The sequence below is a fragment of the Motacilla alba genome, chromosome Z (genome assembly GCF_015832195.1).
Source record: "Motacilla alba alba isolate MOTALB_02 chromosome Z, Motacilla_alba_V1.0_pri, whole genome shotgun sequence".
Lineage (NCBI taxonomy): Eukaryota > Metazoa > Chordata > Aves > Passeriformes > Motacillidae > Motacilla > Motacilla alba.
In genome coordinates, this window is record NC_052046.1 from 43,637,995 (window position 1) to 43,657,465 (window position 19,471).

At 38.0% G+C, this 19,471-nt stretch overlaps 1 protein-coding gene across 6 annotated transcripts in view; it reads left to right on the plus strand.

The window, feature by feature from the left end:
- Positions 1-19,471, plus strand: part of HOOK3 (hook microtubule tethering protein 3) — an 87,170-nt gene that overhangs the window by 1,365 nt on the left and 66,334 nt on the right. For 5 of the 6 annotated variants that reach the window (XM_038124094.1, XM_038124095.1, XM_038124096.1 and 2 more), the window contains exon 2: positions 13,259-13,344. In XM_038124094.1, the coding sequence (XP_037980022.1) occupies positions 13,259-13,344 (86 nt within the window). Of the gene's footprint in view, positions 1-13,258; positions 13,345-19,471 lie in introns of those variants that run through there. The other variant, XM_038124099.1, reaches the window with a different exon arrangement.

Below are 19,471 nucleotides of genomic sequence, written 5' to 3' on the forward strand. Positions count from 1 at the left end.
GAGGTTTTCGGGGAAGTGCTTCGTGTAGACCTGGAATAAGTCACCCAGTTTCACTTTCCTTCACATTCCTGCCAACTTTTCCATCTTTGTTATGGACAAGTGTTGGCCACTTGTCTTGCTTTTGGCTTTCCATGCTTTCTCTTTCAGGTATGGGGAATAAAAAGTCCCAATATGAGGAAGTCAGTGTGTGTTAATACTGGCAAAGAAAAGTTGCGTGAGAGGCTCAGTCTTTATAATCTGCAGTCCTGAAGCTGTACCTACCCCATGCAGTCTGGTCCTGTCTGTAGAAATGGTCCACACAGGTTGTCGGGTCTCCTGCTCACTCAGGGACGCTAGATGTGGGGTTTCACCCCCGGATTGGGATGACCCTGAAAGATGGAAAAGTCTCTCCTCTAACCCGTGCCTTCGAAGAAAGACTTAGTAGTCTTCTGTTGTCCGTTCTTAAGGTTGTTTATTGTTGGTTATCTATAAGATTTTTCTCCCTGAGCTGCTGTGGTCTGTTCAGCAGCTCAGACAAAGGCACTCTCTGCCCTCCCAGGGGGCTGGTGCTATCTTTTATATTATATATTACGTACTATATGTTTATACTTTTTCTTCAATACTTACTATCTATATTGAATGGTGACTTTCTACTCTAAACTAATCTGTGAGTGCTAACATCACCAAAGATATGGAGGCTAGGAAGGAGAAAGAAAGAGGACAGGGCATACTCAAGTCCCTCCATCTTAGAACTCCTTACTTTCATGTACAAAACTTGGACCCCTGCGTACAAGGTTTAAAACCCCCCTGTACAGCACTCAGAAATCCTACCCTTTACTTCGTGACTACTTTTACTATAATATTTAAACTTGTGTGTGTGTGTGTGTGTGGCTTGTAATTCTTCATACAGAGTTAGTAATTTGCTTTATGGGCTAAGATTGAAACCCCACGTGTGTTTTTGGCTGCATGCCAGGGTCTCAGAGCCCCCTGCCAGCGGCTCTGGCCATCCAGGACACTCAGAGGAGAATCTTGGGTTCCGACAACAGGTCCCTTTGCACTTCTCAAATACTGAGCTAATGAGGAGACAAGCTGCATATCTTTTGGTTACCAGAAACAGTAAATCATCTTAAACGGCATTTGAATGGGTCAGCTTTATTCTGAGATGAATGTATGAAGTTACGGGTTATTTTACAGTTCCGTCATTTGTGTGGGAATGTGGCGTTGAAACAGACGCAGTAAAAACAATGAAGAAAGGTGACTTTACTTTATTCCAGCATGCATGAAACTTGCAGAAGAGGCAATGAAGTTTTTTGTTCCTCAGTGAAACTGGCTGTGTATAAAGGAGATGCTTTTTTTCTTGGCTTTCTCTCAAGTCCCATAATGATTCTTGGGAAACCGTTCATTTAGATAGGAGGGTAGGGCTGTCTTAATAACAGTTTATGCACATCTGGGAAGGCCAGTCATTTCCCATTATGCCAGAGAAACTGGCTGCTCTTTAGAACTGGTTTAGCCTCCCAGGTTGCTTGCTTAACATTCATACAGAAGTACTTAAACTGGTTTGTCTGTGCTTTGAATAGATAAGGCTTTCTGCAAGTCTGAGAACCTGTTTGGCCTAAAATGAATGTTTGCTCAGATGGATATAGGGTGAGAAGAAAGTGTTCCTCCTTCTACCAACTCATGATTTTAATTAAGGAGCATATCATTTAGGCTTTTTACCCTACATGCCTGTGATTTCTCTTCTGCTGTGTTTAAGCTGGAGCAAGCTGCCTACCTCTGAATATGTTTTGGTTTATTTTTTAATATTTTGCCAATACCCATTTTTGTTGTTAGGCTTTAGCTCTAGACAGCTTTAGCTAGCTTCTTATTTATTTTTCACCTCTCTGACTGTGTCATCAAATGGCTTCCTAAATAATTTTTATTCAGGATTTTAAACAGCTGGGTGAGTTTTGACTTAATACCACTTCAGTGGGTGACCATGATGTTGTTTTGAGACAGCCACAGTAGTGGCAACTTGAGCAAAACTGAATGTAGGACTGGATGCCGAGTACGGGCCTCCCAAAACTGATATTTGCTCTTTAGCAGTGTTTGCAACCTACTGTAATTGTAGAATTGTTGCTCTTCCAAAAATCTCCCACAAAACTCCTCTGAGACTATCCTACGCACTATGGGATTGTTATCCAAGATGCAGTTCAGCCAAGGTAGTTTAGAAAAGTGCGGCTGTGAGGTAAACCTGCAATAATACTAAGTTGTTTCAACGTATCTAACAGAGATTTACAACTTCTTCTTTGTTTAAATGTTAAGACTGGTTCACATGTGAACACAGCGTTTTGGTGTTTGGTTTGGGTTGTTTTTGTGTGTGTGTAATGTCAGGAGCACTCTCAACTTAGATACATAGCTGAGGCATTTCATAAAATGTGGAGAGCTGCCAAATGTGGCAGTGCCAGTTACACTTTAATGTATATGAAATCACTGTGATAGCTACAGGCTTTTGCTGTGTAACCTGAGAAGTTTTCTTTTCTAGCATAGAACTAAGATATGATACTGAAAAGATTGCTTAGTATGTAAACAGGTGGATTCCTCAAAGAGGTTGCTGCTAAGTGGTTGTAAGTAGTAAGTTGATGTCATGAACTTTCTTTCATTATGGTAAATATCACTTATTTTAGTATGTGCTGCCTCCACCAAACTGCATCTTGCCTGCTTTCTTTCTTTTCCAGCCCTCAAGGCCAAATAGAGTTTCTGTTAAAACTTTCGTGATAAGTGAGAACTTTCTAAACATTGCAAATCTCCTGTTTTAGCATCCTCCACTTCACACGCACTTTGGTCATTTATATTGACCTTTCCCCATTTTTGGCTGAAAAATCTCCTCAGTACAGTGTATCTCTGTCTTCTGTGTCATGGCCTGTCCCCACCTGTAAGGATTTATTTGTGGTGGTATGAAGTATAGAGACCAACTACATGTGACCAACTACTGAAAACAGATTCCTCAACATGGTTGCTTGCAGATGCTTGGTAGGCACTCTGTTCAAAGAGGAATTACTAGGGGAATCTACGGGGAAGGCTGTTTTTCCTCACCGTTCAGTTATATTCTTTTTAGATTATGCTGTTCTCGATCCTTGTGCGTTGCACTTTTAAGTACTCCTCTGGTTTCTTGTAGGTGCCAAGATTGTAGGCACTTGCTATGCCTGTTTAAATTGTTTCTTCTTCCACTCCTTGGTCACTGACCATGAAGTTGTAGAGTTTCATTTACTTCTGATAATGTAATTGCATCAGCATGTCTTTCCTCTTGGAAAAAAATATATTTCAGGAGAGGTTAATTGTGCTGATGATGACAGGGAATCAAGAAAACTCTGCTTTTGAAAACAATGTGTTGCTGTTCAGAGGGCAAAACCGCTTGAGCTTGTCTGCAATCACGGAGTATGGCTTGAGCAACCTGGCAGATCACTGCCCTTGTAACTAATATGAAAGACTAGTAAGCTGAACAGCCTTTTTTTATGACCTCTCACTAAGATAATAAAGAATCTGTTGCTCCAGCTTTTAAAGGGATAGTTGTCTATGACTGTGATATTCTGAGTGTAACATTCACCATAGGGAGCTGGAGTGTCTAGCGCAATTATTGGATAATAGGGATTTTTTATTGCTGAGAAGTCAGGCAGAAACAGGTACTTCTCTTCAAGATTGTATTGAATAGCAAGTCATAGAAGGCTGATAACATAAGAGTACAATAATTAAAGGAATAGGGTACGGTTCGTACATGTTCCTTGCCATCATCCCTCCCATCTTTGAAGTCAACCTGAGAAAGAAAGACTGAACAAAGAATTTGGAGGTGCTGGCATTATTCATCATGCATGCATTTTGACACTGTTAGATTTTCATTCTTTGGGGCCTTGTCCCAAATTCTACCTTTTTTTCTGTTTTCTCCTTCCTGAAGAGCTGTTCTATACAGTGTACATTTACAGTAGTTCTCTGAAGAAAAGACGTTTTGATAGGATTTAGTATGTGCTCAATTTCAGCTTCCAATTCTGCCCCCTCATTTTTGGTGAGGGGTTGTGAGATGTTGCGTGGAAAAGAAACAGACTTTACTGCTGGGAACTATGAACCTTGGAGAGTGTAAAGGAAACAACTTTCCTGTTAGCTTGTTAAACTCAAAGTGGGAGGTGTGGAGAGAAATCTGTTTCTGTCTTTTCTGAAATACTTAAACACAGATGTTTCAAAGAGATTAAGTCAAACTGTGAATTTTGCACAACTGTCTTAATTGTGACATTTTGGGGCTTGTAAACTTAGAGATCATATTCAGTCCTTCTGTTCTTCCTGGTCCGTTAGAAATCTTTGCTGCAATGTGTAGACATTCAAGTTGAGCCTTGGGTGTCTCCTCTCCCCCCTGCTACACAATATCACTTGCTGCTGTCTCCTTTGTTGGCTGATTCTTTAGCGTGGTCATTTAGAAAGGTCTTTGCTTAAATTCGGTTTGTTAAGTGCCCCAGCTTCAGAATATAAGTCTGGGTTTTTTTAATCAATTTAATTTGCAAGTCCTAGTGATTAATTAGGAAAAAACCCCAAACAACAGCGAGGTTATTTGCCACATGGCAACCAACACTTGAACAAGGCTACAGCAGGAATGCATGGTTGAAGCTGAGGGGAAGAGAGTAGTAGTGTCCTTGTGGCTTTTGTTGCCAACAGCCTGGCAGGTCCTGCCGTACAAGAAAGGGTGAGGGGTTGTGGTTTTCTGCCCTGCAGAGTATGCTTGTATTGTTTTTCTGTCTGCATTTGCCATACGTGACTTAGATCATTCCCTCCTGTGAGTTCCTTAGTACTGCTCATTCAGGGCAGAGAATAAAGAAACAGCATGGAAAGGAGAAGGGTTTCAGTGAAGGGAAAAGCTCTCTAAGGTTAAGGATGGGGGAGTCCAGCCAGTGCTCCGCTCCTGCCTGTGTCAGGCAGAAGCTTCTGAATGGATACAAAGCTGGAGTTGTGTTTCAGTGGACTAGCTGGGGCCACAAAGGGATGGGATCTTTTCAAAGGGAGCACACAGGAAGTGTTTTTGAAGTGGTGCAGGTAGTGGAGCAAGTATTACACAAGAAGATGCATTGTGAATCTGATGATAATGTGCTTTAGCCCTGGGATTCCTAGGGCTCTTTCATGCCATTTAGCTGCAAGTTTCTTTTCAAAAGTGTCATGTTTTAAGTGTAGTAGTGCTTTGTATCCTTTGTGGACCTCCCATTTTAAGCTGTCTCTCAAGGTAGCTAAGTTAGGATACTTAAACAAGAAATGCGCATTTAACCCCATGATTAATGTTTTGGGGAAAACAGATGAGGGAAATGAGCATCTGTAATTTATTCGCTGCAGTGTTGCAAATTATTAAATGAATTACATTTAATTTAATAATAGCCTTTCTACATTTCAGGATTATGTAAGATAAATCTTCGAGTGAACTTGTTTGCTATGGCAGCAAGGTATCCATAGTTTCACTTCAGTGTAGGAAAAAGTAGAAATAAGTGTGTGATTAACTGCAACAGAATTTATGTGTGGGTTTTTTGTTTCTTGATTTATTTTTTGTGTGTTTTTTGTGTGCATATTTGGTTTTGGTTTTATTAATTCTACTGCCCCATTTGTGGCTAGGAAAAAAAGCCCAGCATGACTTGATTCCTCTGGCCGGGTTAATGGTTTAATTTTATGGGCAATGTCAAAAGATGGCTGCCTGCTACATGGTATTTACTGCCTTTTTTTGATAGAATTTGGTCAGCCTCTGAAAAATCTTATTCTGCACAGAATTCCATGAAGTTCAGGTAATTGTTTGTTGAAATATAAATAAAGAAAAGGAGAAGACTTGAACTGCAAGGTGAAAACTTCGTGCCAGCTTTCTTTTAATCCTATCTTTAGCTGCTAAATCTTTCTTACTCATGTGATCCTGTGAAAGCCTGTGTTTCCAAACTGGTCGGAAAGTTTATGCAGATGATATTTCAGTAGAACTTAGTGTTCTTGGATTCATCTTCTGTGCTTTTGGGGAAGAGAGGTATTTCTTTCACTTGTCAGTAGAGACTGTTTCTCATCTGAATTACAGCTGCAAAGGTTGGAACTATGGGCTTTGAATAGTTGTTCTTTTTCTGTATTTTGCAAGGGGAAGGCTATAATCTATTTTTTACTATTTGTTGTTTTGGTTTTGTTTATTAATTTTTTGTTCTGTTTGCTTTTTGTTAGGTTGATTTGTTTTGGTGGTTTTTTGGTTTGTTTTCTTGTTTTGGTGTGTTGTAGTTTTTGTGGAGTTTGTTTGTTTTTGTTTGGTTTTTTGGTTGTTTAAGTAATGTTAGAAATATGTATAAATTTGGGAAGTTTCTCTAGCTAGCCATTAGCCAAGAAGTAAATTGACTTTTCTTGGCCTTGTGCCCTCACATAAATTATATATCTTGCTGCCTGGTCCTTATTTTAGTATGGATCTGTTTGGGCACATTTGCCTGATGTTGTTTAGGTTTCTAGTAGCTTAACCATCTTAATTCAGAATAGAAAGATTTTCACTCTTTCGTTCATTGAGCTCTGTTCTGCTGTTTGTATTGAATACCTGCTTTTACAGAAAAGTTTCATTATCCTTCTTTGGTGTCCCAGTTCTGTGGGCTGGATTACCATCTGGGCTTCTGTAGGTCAGAGTGCTGAAGGTAGAAGATATCCTACTTCTGTGTTTAATATGACACCATTACAAGTGTGTTATTTTGTCTCTTTTGGGCAGTAGTGATGGAATATTTTGTACTTTGATTAGCAGAGGAAGCTACTGGTTCCTGGAGGTCCTACCATTTGTGTTTTGGATTGGTTTTTTTTTCAAAAAGGGAAAGAAGATACTTCTAGCCTTAAAAGGCACTTTTGAAGCTTTCTAAAATTCATTGGTGCTTGGTGCAGTGTGAATGTATGTATCCCATAAATGTGGGTGCATTGATTTAATATTTGGAATTTTGGACTTTATTAGTAGCTTGTATTTTGAAAAAGAAAGCATTGACTGATACATGCTACTTTTAAATAAAACGTGATGAAATAGATGAAGGCTTGGAAAGAACTGTTGGTTTATGTTGCTGTTTTAGGCCTTCTTTTATGTATTATATATCTTCATTTTATCTTCATTACAAATGCTGTTTAGAATTCTTTTTCATCAGTTGGCTCATATGGCTTTCAGCTGAAAACAGGAATACATTCATTTTCACCACAGGAGTGGCTAGATTAGCTTGTGTTTTCATTAATGTTTGGGAAATGGTTAAAGCAAAAGCCATTCAGACTTGAGACTGTTCATTGTATCTTAATAATTTGTCATACTTGAACACGTCAGTTAGCAGCAATTTAGTGGCAATGCCAAGACAGTGTAGTAGTAACTGGTTTGTGCTGTCATGGCTCTCTCATCTCTTAAATACTTTAGTAAGTAAGCTTTAGTCGAGGTGTGTCTTCTGCTTTCTGCACTGTGTTTCTGCAAAGGAAATATTTAATAACAGAAGAAGTGTCACTTTGAATAAATGTTTTGATTGAGATATTTCATGGCTTTGGCCTATTCAGGTATTTGGGTTTAAACACAATGTAAATAAAATGAGAGGCAAATTAACAAAAAAATAATATTCAAGTTCTTCCCTAGAAGAATCCCCACCCTGACCAGTAATGTAAACTTGTCATTTAATTGTTGGACTAATTGAGTAGCTAACACTACAGCTGGATTGCAAAGTAACTTTTGAGATTGTAGTAATGAAAGTCTGACAACCTAAAAATCAGTGGAAACATTGGCAAATTCAAATCTTGGAATAAAACTGCTGCTTGTTAGAGAATCTGTTTCCCCACTGTTTGTTTCACACAGTCTGCTGTTACCTTGGAAAGCGTGAAAAAACAGCTTATGCCATGACCATGCAGGCAGAAGACAGCAATGCTACGAACTGTGAGGAGAAGAATGGGCAAAAAATCTTAAAGTTATCCAAAAGGACAAGATCTGCTTTAGGATGGGAATCCACTTCTAATTTGAAAGGGCTGTCTCAATACAAGAATTTTACATCTGAGGAGGAACAAATATGTGTATCACTTAATTATTTCGCTGTTGTGAAAATAATTATTCTGGTTTCCTCCAGGCGATGAAGCTCAGTGAATGTTGTTTTAGTGAGATTCTTGCAGATCTTGTGGGTAATACAGGATTAATGTGCAAGGACAGAAGTATCCAACCCACCTTATTCTTCTCTGCCAATGCGCTTGTGTCATCCAACCTAGTGAAGCTGGTTCCTTTCTTGTCTCCTTTCACAGCCACTTCTCCCTGTCTTGTCTCTGTGATTTGTTTCTTCTGTACTGGCATGGCATTGTTCTTGGCTCTGCATAGCAACCAGCTGTAAGCTTGCATAGTCAGTTCCAAAAATATAGGGAAATAGTGGAGGAATAATTCTAAATTGGTGGTGCCATGGTTAAATCCTTGTTGGGAATTAAGGCTCACACAACTGCTCACTCATTCCCCCCCAATTCCCCTGCCAGTGAGAAGAAGAATGGGAAAGAAGAGGTAAACCTTGCAGGTTGACATAAGAAAAATTTAATCATTTAAACAAAATAACAAAAGAATATGTTATGTCTAGCCTACTATTATATCCTAAATATAGAAGAGTACCAATAGTGAATATAGCATAGTATTAAATATGCTAATAACAACACCAATAATAATAATTGTTAACAATAATTATAATGGTAAGGAGAGGGAGAGTGGCAAAACCTGACAGAAAGAGGCAGGTTGGTCAGAGTCTGTGGACCTATGCTCAGTTTGTCCCCCACCAGTGACTGGGTAGTGCTTTGCTTGGATAAATTGGAAACTGGGTGTTTCTGTTTGTTGTGTTTGCGCCTAAGGTAACCAGTCACACAGAGTTTTATCTGCTAAGAACCACTAATTACAATTTCAGGTATTATTCCAAAAGAATAGTTAAGAGGTTTGTTATGTAACTTAATCATTAATAAAAACCAAGCCGTGTCTGTAATCACGTTGCAAAGAGCAAGTCCTTCATTATCTCTTAGTGTTGAGAAGGAAAAGGCCATTGAGATTTTTGTTTGTCTTTGAGGTGGAAGTGGTTTGCTTTGTTTTGTTTTTTTCTTTTTCTCATCAAGTTTCATGGGATGCTGGATTCCCCATTGCATTTTTATCCTGGTTTTCAACTACTGTCTTTGTCAACTGAGTGTTTGTCCAGTTCACTGACCTTCATACCAAAAGAATTTTTCATGAAATAATACATTTTTGCGTCCTATCCCTAGCAGCTAACAAATCCTCACTGGTCATATATGTAATCAGGAACTGTAACTCAAATTTTCTAAGGTATTATCTTCCTGAAGCAATTATTTAGTCCCCAGTGATAACCTCCTTTGCATTGTAACAGTAACCTGTTAATTCTTATTCTAAGGTTTTTATAAAAATTGATTCTGCGTGTCCATGTGGATCAGAGATCTGGATTAACATTCAGTAAAGAACCCTTTTCTCTCATTGCATGATAGTTGATAGAAGGTATGGAGGCCTACCAGACCTAGTGATTAAGTCAAGTGGCTGAGGTTTTTCAATTTATCCCTTTCTTTTCCTCAGAGTCTTGTGTGATAGGATCGTAGAATAGTTTGTGTTGTAAGGGACCTTTAAATGTCCCTTTAGTAGTAGTAGTCCAGCCTTCCCCCAGCTTTGGGCAGGAACATCTTCAACTAGATCAGGTTGTGCAGAGCCTAGCCCAGCCTTTCTGGGGATGGGGCATCTACCACTTCTTTGATCCAGTGTTTCACCACCCTCATCATAGAATAGTGCTTCCTTATCTACTCTGAATCTACGATTTTTCAATTTCAAACAGTACTGCTTTTCTGGTTGCTACAGGGCCTATTTAAAAGTATGTCCCCGTTCTCCCTAAGTACTGAAAGGCTATAGTGAGGTCTCACTGAAGCCTTCTCTTCTCCAGGCTGAACAATCCCAACTCTCCCAGCCTTTCCTCATAGGAAGAAAGCCCTGCTCATGGCCTGCTCAAACACGTCCGTGTCTTCCTTGTACAAAGGACCCTAGAGCTGGACATAATACTAAGAGTCTCATGAGAGAGTAGTAGAGGGGGAAAATCACCTCCTTTAACCCGCTGACCATGCATGTTTCTGACTAATGTTCAGCCCCACCCACCAGCACCCTCAGCTCCTTCTTGGCAGGGCTGCTCTCAATCTGTTCATCCCCCAGCCTGTGGTGGTAGGGGGGGTTGCCCCAACTCAGATGAAGCACTTGGCCTTGAGCTTCATGAGATTCATGTGTGCCCACAGACATGACATACAGGCTCTATACAGCGGTTCAAGAAGTGGGGAAAAAGCCCCAATAATCATAACAGCAAACAAATTAATTTTCAGTGTTGTGGAACTAATGATGAGAACTGCATTGCAAGCGCTCAAGAAGCAGGAGCAGAGGAGCAGTTCATGCAGGAAGGGAGAGTAGTCTTCCAGGAGGAGATATATCACAATGCACAGGAAGAGCACTATTTTAACAGCTGCTACTGAATAGCTGTTTAGAGGCACACACACACAAATTTGCTTGTCTCAATAGCTGGAACTCTCCATCTCACTACATTCTTATAATTTGCCATATTCTTATAATTTTCTCCCTTTTGAAAAGTGAACTCTTACTTTCTCTAGGAGGGTTTAGGATATTGTAGAACTGGCAATGATATAGGAGTTTATTTTCATGTAAATTTGAAAAGCTAGTTTGTGTAAAGTTTTTTGAAGAAAATTTGTGACTTTCATATTTCTGAAGGAAAAGCATATAGTTATTTATTTTTTAAGATTTGTGTAAATGTTTTGCTGTATAAATTTGGCACAATTGAAATATAAAAACTAAATTTATAGGTTTTTAAACTAAAACTAAATATAAAAATATATAAACTAAATGTAAAGGTAAATTTCATTTATTATGAAATTTAAATGTCTATGCAGATAAAAGACACATTAGTTTAAGTCTTTCTTTTCTTTGATGTCTAACTATGAGAAACATTATTTTCCTCAATGGCAATTTTGCATGTGTGTCTATGGGAGGAAGAAAGATTTCAGATAGGAAAAAAGGTCTAAACTGTCATTATGGTTCAGGTAACCTATGTGAAGTGTTAGGGAAGTATAATGATAAAATTATACACAAAATAACAGAGAATGTGCATCTTTTTCTTCTGTGTTTTGGAAATAGACTTGCTTATCTTTCTTTGCTCATTTTTCACTGTAGTGGTATCATCTACATACCCTTTTATTTAGTCAAGGAAGTGTTTATCAAGTTACAAAATAAATCTAAAACCCTGGTTAGTGTGCACTCTGAAGATCTTGATTATGTTGCTGTTGCTTATTTGAAAAGAACATTTAACATTGTCTACTTCTGGAAAACTGTAACAGTTGTAGTTCTTTAGGGATTTTTTGATTTGGGTCTTGTGCAGCAAAGTGATTTCAATTTTCATTATTTAAATGCATAATACACAAAATTAGAAGAAAGGTTTTCATTGTCTTGATAATTTTATCTTTCTAGCATCTTAAACTTCTTCAAGCATAAGCATCCACAATGTCTTTGCAGCTCTTTTTGTTGTAGCTGTAAACTATTATATATTGTATAATGTTTTCCTGAGCTGGAGACTCAGAGTTGTCTCTGTATTCCTTCATCAGAGTTGCCACAAATCAGAAACTACTGGTAAATTCAGTTTTCTGGCAAAATAGCAATTCAGTGTTGTATCCTCTTATGTTTTGTTGTGTTTTCATGCGTGGGTTTTTTTCCTCACCCACCCACTCCGATTTTCACCTAGTGTCCTGACAACCTGTGATGGCTTCTTGATTTCTGGAGAGGCAGCTGTGAGGTTTTTTCAAGTAGTTCAGATCATGCTGTAAGAAAATCTGAATCAGAAGTGCAGAAGTCACTTCTGTCTGTCTTATATGCCACTCAGTAATTTATTTATGCGCTTTTGGAACATGGTTATCATTCATCGCCTGGTCACAGTTGATTGGGAAACATGCTCTGAGGCTCAATTTTTGACTCTTCATGGATATAATGGCTTTTTTTCCCCTACTTGAGTGTTAGTTTTTTCTCCAGAATAGAGGGAAAAAAGGAAAATTCACCTAGGTGCCTGTACTCCAAATTAATGTTAAATGGCATTGCTAGAGTGTCTACATGACTAATTACTAATACATTGCTAGAATACCTTACATGACCTAGAGTGCTTATGTCAAAGTAGTAATAATAATATGCTGTTCCAAAGGTATAAGGAGAATCTGGCTATTGTGCACTTGACTTTCTGAGAGCTTTCTCAGAGAAAGACCTTCAGAATTTCCCACTCAAACATGAATTGTCTTTTATTTTAATACACACGTATAGAGGGTATTTATTGAGAAATTGCTAACAACTGTTACTCTTTCAAATGCCACTAAAGCATGAATGGTTGTACGTTATGTTCAGAAAAAAGTGATTGATGTATTTAACATTTATGTACTCTGAAACTGCAAGTACTCTTGCAGACTGCCTTATCCCTTGTGCATATGAACAAATTTGCTTTCTACAAATAAACTCAAGTTTCCTGTAGGAGGAGGATAGTAGCAGAGAGCACTAGGCAGATACTCTCCAAATAATACCATAAAAATTATTTTTGCAAACTCATCCACATCATTTAAAGTAAATTATCAAGTAACTTAAACAAGTTTAAAAGATTGTCCTGAAGTGGACTGATTCTTCTCACCAAGGAATGAAAAGAGCTTTGTGTGGACTGTGGTGCATGTCACTGTGTTAATACAGCAGCATGAAATATTCAGAATTCGAGTAGTGTATAGACCAGTTTGGGTTTAGCAGCATTGTGTTCTTCTCTTCCATCTGATAGTAGGGATTAATCAAGTTTGGAATATGTATGTCAATCTACATTTCATCTTCCTGTTGTGGGAAACTGATGAGAGTTCTGTGGGATCACTGTTCTTTCTAAAAATTGAGTTTCTTTCTTTTGTTGATTGAGAGGATGTAATTGAATATATACAAAAGAAATATGGAAGTACTTGAATACACTGATGACTTTCAGTAAGTAGAAAATGCAGTAGAAAGTTTGCCTTTTGGAGAATGTAATACTGGTTTTTGTAGCAGTTTATTGAGAAAACAAGGATATGAAGCTCTGTTCATTTCTTTGATGGCTATTAAATATGAAGTTTTTTTAACCGAACATGTATGCTAAATATGTGGAGTTTATTCTTTTTGCTATTTGGTAGTGTTTTTTTTCAAATCTTTGAAAATTCCTTTATATTGAAGGAAAGAAGGATAACTTTTTGCTTTCTCCCATAGATCCAAACATTTAATGTTGAGGCACCATGCCAGACTGTGGAAGATTTAACGAGTGGGGTTGTGATGGCCCAGGTTCTTCAAAAAATGTAAGTAATTGTTTACTTAATGAATTAAATACAGAAGGTTTTTTATCTGTACATTTTTATATATTTACATGTGTTTTACCTTGGCTGGTATTCCCTAAGGATGTGGCTTAGATGGTTCTTTAAAGTGGAACACGACTAATGATTTTTTTCTCTGTAGTTTACAGATAACTATCTTATATGAAAAAAAAATTGTTTTAGAGAAGAGTTCATTCAAGTGTGAACTTACTGGAAAGTAACCTGAATTAAAACTAGACTTACAGATTCACACTTAAAATTGAAATCAGTGCAAGGTAAGGTAATTGGCCCTGATTGTTGTTTGAAACTATAGTGAGTGGTGTTAGAAGTAGTTTAATATAATAAAGCTTCAATGATAAGCTGAATGGAACTGTCAGTTTAGTTGTTTGCAGTTGGAAGTACTTTTGTTTCCACTACCCCTTGTCTATTCACCAGACACCATGAGATTATGTGAGCATATAAAGAAGAAGAAACCATTGGGCTATTTATACACAGGATTGATAAAATCTTACTGAGCCTTTTCTTCTTTAGGTTAAACAAACACAGCTCACTCAGTCTCACCTCACTTGACAGAAACTGCAGTCTGTTAATTATCTTAATTGCCCTTTGCTGAATTTATATGTATGTCCAGATGTCTCTCTTACTGGGGAGGTCCAGATGCAGCAGTTCAGATATGGTTTTAACAGATCTGAGCACTACCTTCCTTGGCCTGCTGGCAGCGATCTTCCCAACAAAGCCCAGGTTTTGGTTTGCCTTCTTTGCTGCAAGGACGCATTGCTGGAGTGTGTTCCACTTGGTTTCTGCCTGGTTTCTTGTGTGCAAAGCTGGTTTCCAACCAGCTGACACCCAGTATGTACTGGTGAGTAGGGTTTGTTTGCACTTAACTTTTCTGAAATGTGTAAGGTTCCTCTCAGCTTGTTTTTCCAGCTTGTCAAATTTCTCCTAAATGACAACGCAACTATCAGGTGTGTCAAACACACCTTCCATTTTTATATTATATGAAAAATTGCCCTCTATCCCAGCATCTAGGCCCCTACTAAAGACATTTAATAATATTGACCCCTTGGATATGCTGCTAGTGAATCCAGCTGGATTTCATGCTTCTGAAACCTTTGAGCCTAGCTTTTCAGCCATTTTTCAGTCCACCTTGCTATCCAGTTATCCCTGTAATGCTTCATCAGTTCTTCCATGAAGATGTCATCCTGATCAGGCAGTCTATAGCAGGAATCTGTAACAGTGTCACTCATGTTAATCTGCTTAGTCATTCTGACTAGTAATCTCTCCGCTGGCTCATATCCATCCTAAGACAGAGCTCATGCATTCCCTGTGGTCTGTTGCAGAAAGGGCATCTTACTGTCACTGCCTTCTCAGCTTGTTCTTCCTGAGGAGCCTGTTTATGTTCATCTCAGCAGTCTTGGCATGTGAGCCATACTACTGTGACTCCATGATCCCAGTGGGTCTGTGACCTTGTAACTACATATAGAACTCTGTTTCTTCCTATTTGTTCTCCATGCTCCCTGCATTAGTGCACAAGCACTCCACATCTGCATCCAGTCTTTCTGATTCCCAAGAATGAAGCTTTCCACAGAGTGTTCTTCTTTGGGCCTTTGTATATTTATGTGCATATGCTTGAGGTGATCCCACTTTACCCAGACCTGTTTTGTTGACTATGAGGTGTCTTTTGTTCATATCATTCCTCACCCCTAGTTCTTCAACAGAGTTCACTACTTTGCAACTTAATGTTCATTTTTTGTATAAAACTGTTCTTACCTCCTTGACCAGACTGTTCGTGAAGATGCATCTACCCACCCTAGTCTGGTGGATCCCATCTCTTCCAAGCAGTTCTTATTCTCAAAAGGGTTTAATGGTTATCAAAATGAAAACTTTGTTGCCAGCACTATATCACAGCTGGTTGTTGACTTGCAGGGTCTGTCTGGTGCTCAAACCTCCTTCTCACTAACTGGTGCAACAAGGGAGAACACCACTTGAGCCGTGACCATACTTTCCAAAGCTGCATAATCACATTTGGTACTTTGCAGATTTCCCTTGCTGTATAGCTTGTGCCCAGGTGGAAGAGCTGAAGGAAAAATAATGTGAGGGCTGGACAAGCTTCAGCAGTCTTTCAACAATGCCTGGAATTCAAACCCCAAGCAAGCAACAGCCTTTCTTGATGTCAGTCAGAAGATGAGGGTCCTCCATCCTGTTCTAGTTTTTAGCACTTCACTCTTGTGCTGCTGTGTGGCTCAGGTTTACTGAACACAGATGATTTGTTTGGCAGAGCTCCTAGGGCTGTAACTGCTGTGAGGGCACTGAGTCTGTTCTTTAGTTGCAGACTCTCAGGAGCAGGAGCCTTCCTCCTAGTGAGAGAAGAAGCTGCCAGTTCACAGGAAGAACATAAAAGGGGGAAAGGGAAATTTATGTAGTCAAATATTTCAAAGCAAGACTTTTTAGCATGTGGTTCTGAGATACTGTTTTCAGCTGATGAACTTTAAAAAATAAATATACAAATATTGCATTTCTGTAGCATGAATTTAAAATATGTAAAGATCCCTTAAACAATTTATAATTCTTTCTTTATGTCCTATATAATAATTTGAACATGCCAAAATTGGTATTCAGCTATCTTACTTTATAGTAGTTGTGCTTCAGATATAACATTTTGCATACTTATGTAATGAACAAACATATTTTCATCCTCAAATTTAGCAATGGTATTGCTAAATCTTGCCTGCATTCCTGCTGAGATAAACTTTGAAGAGCAGCAGCAATCTGATCTTGGATTGTACAACAGGAATGATAACATGAACAATCTTCAAGAGAAAATACTGATTTTTTTGTTTTTCTTTTTTAAAACAGAATAAACACAAGGTATGTAGTATAAGATAAGAAGTACAACAGAAGATTAGTCTAATTGATTTTTGAAGTAGAAACCAAGGATTGTAGAATAGCCAAACATTTTCTCTTTCCCTGGACATGATAGTGGAATATAAGTCAAATACAGGGATCAGCATTTGTATAGCCAACTAGAAAACTGATCAGGAGCATGTTGACAAAGCTGTTTTAAATATTCTTTCTTGAACACAAAACTGAATTCAACACTAGCAGTGAAATCCTCCTGTTGATCCTTTGAACAAAAGCAACGGGAAGACTACTTCACTGGGAGTTACGGCATGTTCAACAATGTGAAGCAAGTCTAGAGGAGGCTTTTTTGCCTTTTTATATTAGCAGCACGGGTTCCCACTCTGTCCCAAGAAAGATAGTCATGTAGAATACAATTTTTGCAGGAAGACAGTTGCATGCTTAAGGTTATTTGGAAAAGTCATGCAGTGATGTTAAATAGCAAGGAGCAAGTCTGAAAGCATCAGGTCACTGCAGACATATAATTTGCAGTGAAAACTTGAATAGTTGTCTTTGACATGAAAATCTCTCCAAAAGTTAATCTTCAAAGGAAAAATGTGTTGTTTTGACTGCAGCCACAACTTAAATGCCATTACTCCTATTCTATTGAGAAGGTTAAACTATTATTTTTGTAATTTTTCAAGGAAAAATGAAGATTGGGGGTTTTGTAGTATAGGTGCTTCCTGTTGAAAGTTCTTTTTAAGTGTGTGTTCTTTGAGCCTAATAACAATGGGAGGTTGATTAGGTAAAGGTAGGGAGGGGAGAGTTCTGGCAACTTTGTGCGAATCAGGATTTTACTGTAGTAAATTAATTAATGTTTCAAAATATTAAAGAGCAAAATAATATATCCAGTAAAGAAGAGCACTGATGAAAATTTAAAGGTGTTGGAGTGGACGAGTGATCTAGATATATTTCCAGATAGGGGAGTGAGTTTTATTCCAAAACTTAAAGGTTTAGTAGTGAATTCTATTATTTCTATTTTCTTTTCTTACATGCGCCTTAGGAGAAGTGCACTTATGAGGGTGGGAGATAGTAGGTCATGATGAGGAGCAGTTTCTGAGAGATCCCTAGCTCAGGGAATTAGTTGTTTTAGACATACATAAGATGTACACAAAACAGAACTGTAGGATTCAGTCAGAAAAAGGAAGAGAAGAGGAAAGAGAAGAGAAAGAACATTGCTTGCTCATCAGCTGATAAAAAACAGCTGTGCCTTGTACCAAGTGGAAAGGGCTGACAGTTTTCTTCTATGGTTCTAAATTTTTCATACATCATCCTCAATATTTTTTTGCACTCACAGTAGCAGCCCATTTGTAGGTAAGTGCCAGAATATCACAACAAATTCAGCAGAGTTTTCTTTAACAAAACGGCTGGATAAGCTGTGAGAAGAAAAGGTTACAGAGGAAATTACTGACACCTTCAGAAGCTTTTTGTTATTGATGTAGTGTGTGATAGCAAGTATCAGAAATATGTTCTACATAACCAAGCATGAAAATTTTGCTTGCAGTCTCAGCTGTTAAAAACCAGATGTTGTTAAATTCCCAAAGGACATTTTCTTCCTTTACAGCATTAAAACTTTATCTTTGAATTTCAGCTTAAAATACCATTGAATGTAATTCTCTAGTGCTAACTATTATCTTGGAGGAAGAAACTCAGCCTATGATTTAGCTTTTGTGTGTTTTTCTGTAAGATTGATTGTTTCTATTCAGATATGGTGATCCCTCTGACTAGCATTGATGTGAAATACAGTAAGAAAAAAATACCTGTACACTTTCAGAGTTGATTATTATTTTAAAGAATGTTGTACTGCAGGAGTAAAGAGTGGAAGCAAAAGAAAATGTTTAATTTTTTTATGAGTGGACTAAAATTGGCCTAAAATTTTGTAGCTTGTGCTGGTACGAATGCCATAGCTTGCTTCTGAAACACATCTTTTTTTTTTGTGTAACTTGCATTGATGTTACTTACATTTTCACTGTCCACTGATATCCCTATAATAGCAGGATTTCATGTTTTAAAATTTTCCTTTCATCCCACTCTGAAGACTGTTTAATACCAAGTGTTCCTCTTGTTTTGCTTCTTTCTTCCTCTGTCATACTGGCCTTGGTAAATGTAAGAAATTGTATATATTTTCTTCTGTCATCTGTGCATCGCGCCCCTCTCAATGAATTATTCATTTGTTATATTATACATTGCAACACGCTGTATGTATTTTGACACATGCTAAACACAAAAACCGTGCTTTTGTATATCACTGGCAGAGGGAAATTTTTTGTAAACACGTTTTTTGAAGCACCTTACTCTGTACCACTGTTAAAATGAGTAATAATCATGAGTTATACTACATGCTCTGTGGGTTGGTTTTCTTCAGAAGAGTATTTCTGTCTCTTGGCATCTGTGATGGAGAGAGATGATTGCTTAAATAAAGGAAAATTTGCATACAAAATAAGATGGAGATGGTATAAATGAGCACTGCTGAAAACATCACATGAAGTGATAGAGCATTAGCAGCAGCACAAGTATCTTCTGCTCTGAAGAAAAGTCCCAGTTATCTGCGGTACTACTGAGATAGTAGGCAGCAATAAACTGATACACAAATACCTTTCTAAACCTGAAAGTTAGCCAGTGCTGGAGATTGTATAAGTTTGGATCTAGGCTCAGGAACTTACTGAATTCAAATACTGAGTTAATGTATGAATCATCTCGGGGCAATGAAGATGCTCCAGTTAATTTTCTGATAGTATAGCCGCTCACTTCTCAGCCATGCATTTTCATTTTTGCTTAGGTGGTGCTTTTTCAAACACTGTAAGAAGAACGCTGTTGCTTCCAAATGAAATGGCCTAAGGTGGCCTGAATTTAATTGAATCCTGATCTCCAAAAATATAGTGAATACGTGAAATATAGACTTGTTTGCAGCAAGGGCTGTGAACGATCTAACATCTGAGAGCCCCTTTTTAAAAGTATCTTTAGAAGTTATTGTGGAAAAGTTTTTATTTCAGGTTTGATTTCTAGTGGTTTGTTATATATAGAGAGCATTGCGGTTGACACTAGTAATGAACTTCAATGAGATATTTGAAGAGAAAGAAAATTATAATGGTAATGAGGTTGAGGAAAGGATGATCATTCTAGATATGATTGGTGTTGATACCCAGCCTTTTGCTTTTCTGCTTATTGTGTTCCTGGCAAAGTGTTTTTGCTGTGTGCTATTAATTATTGTGTA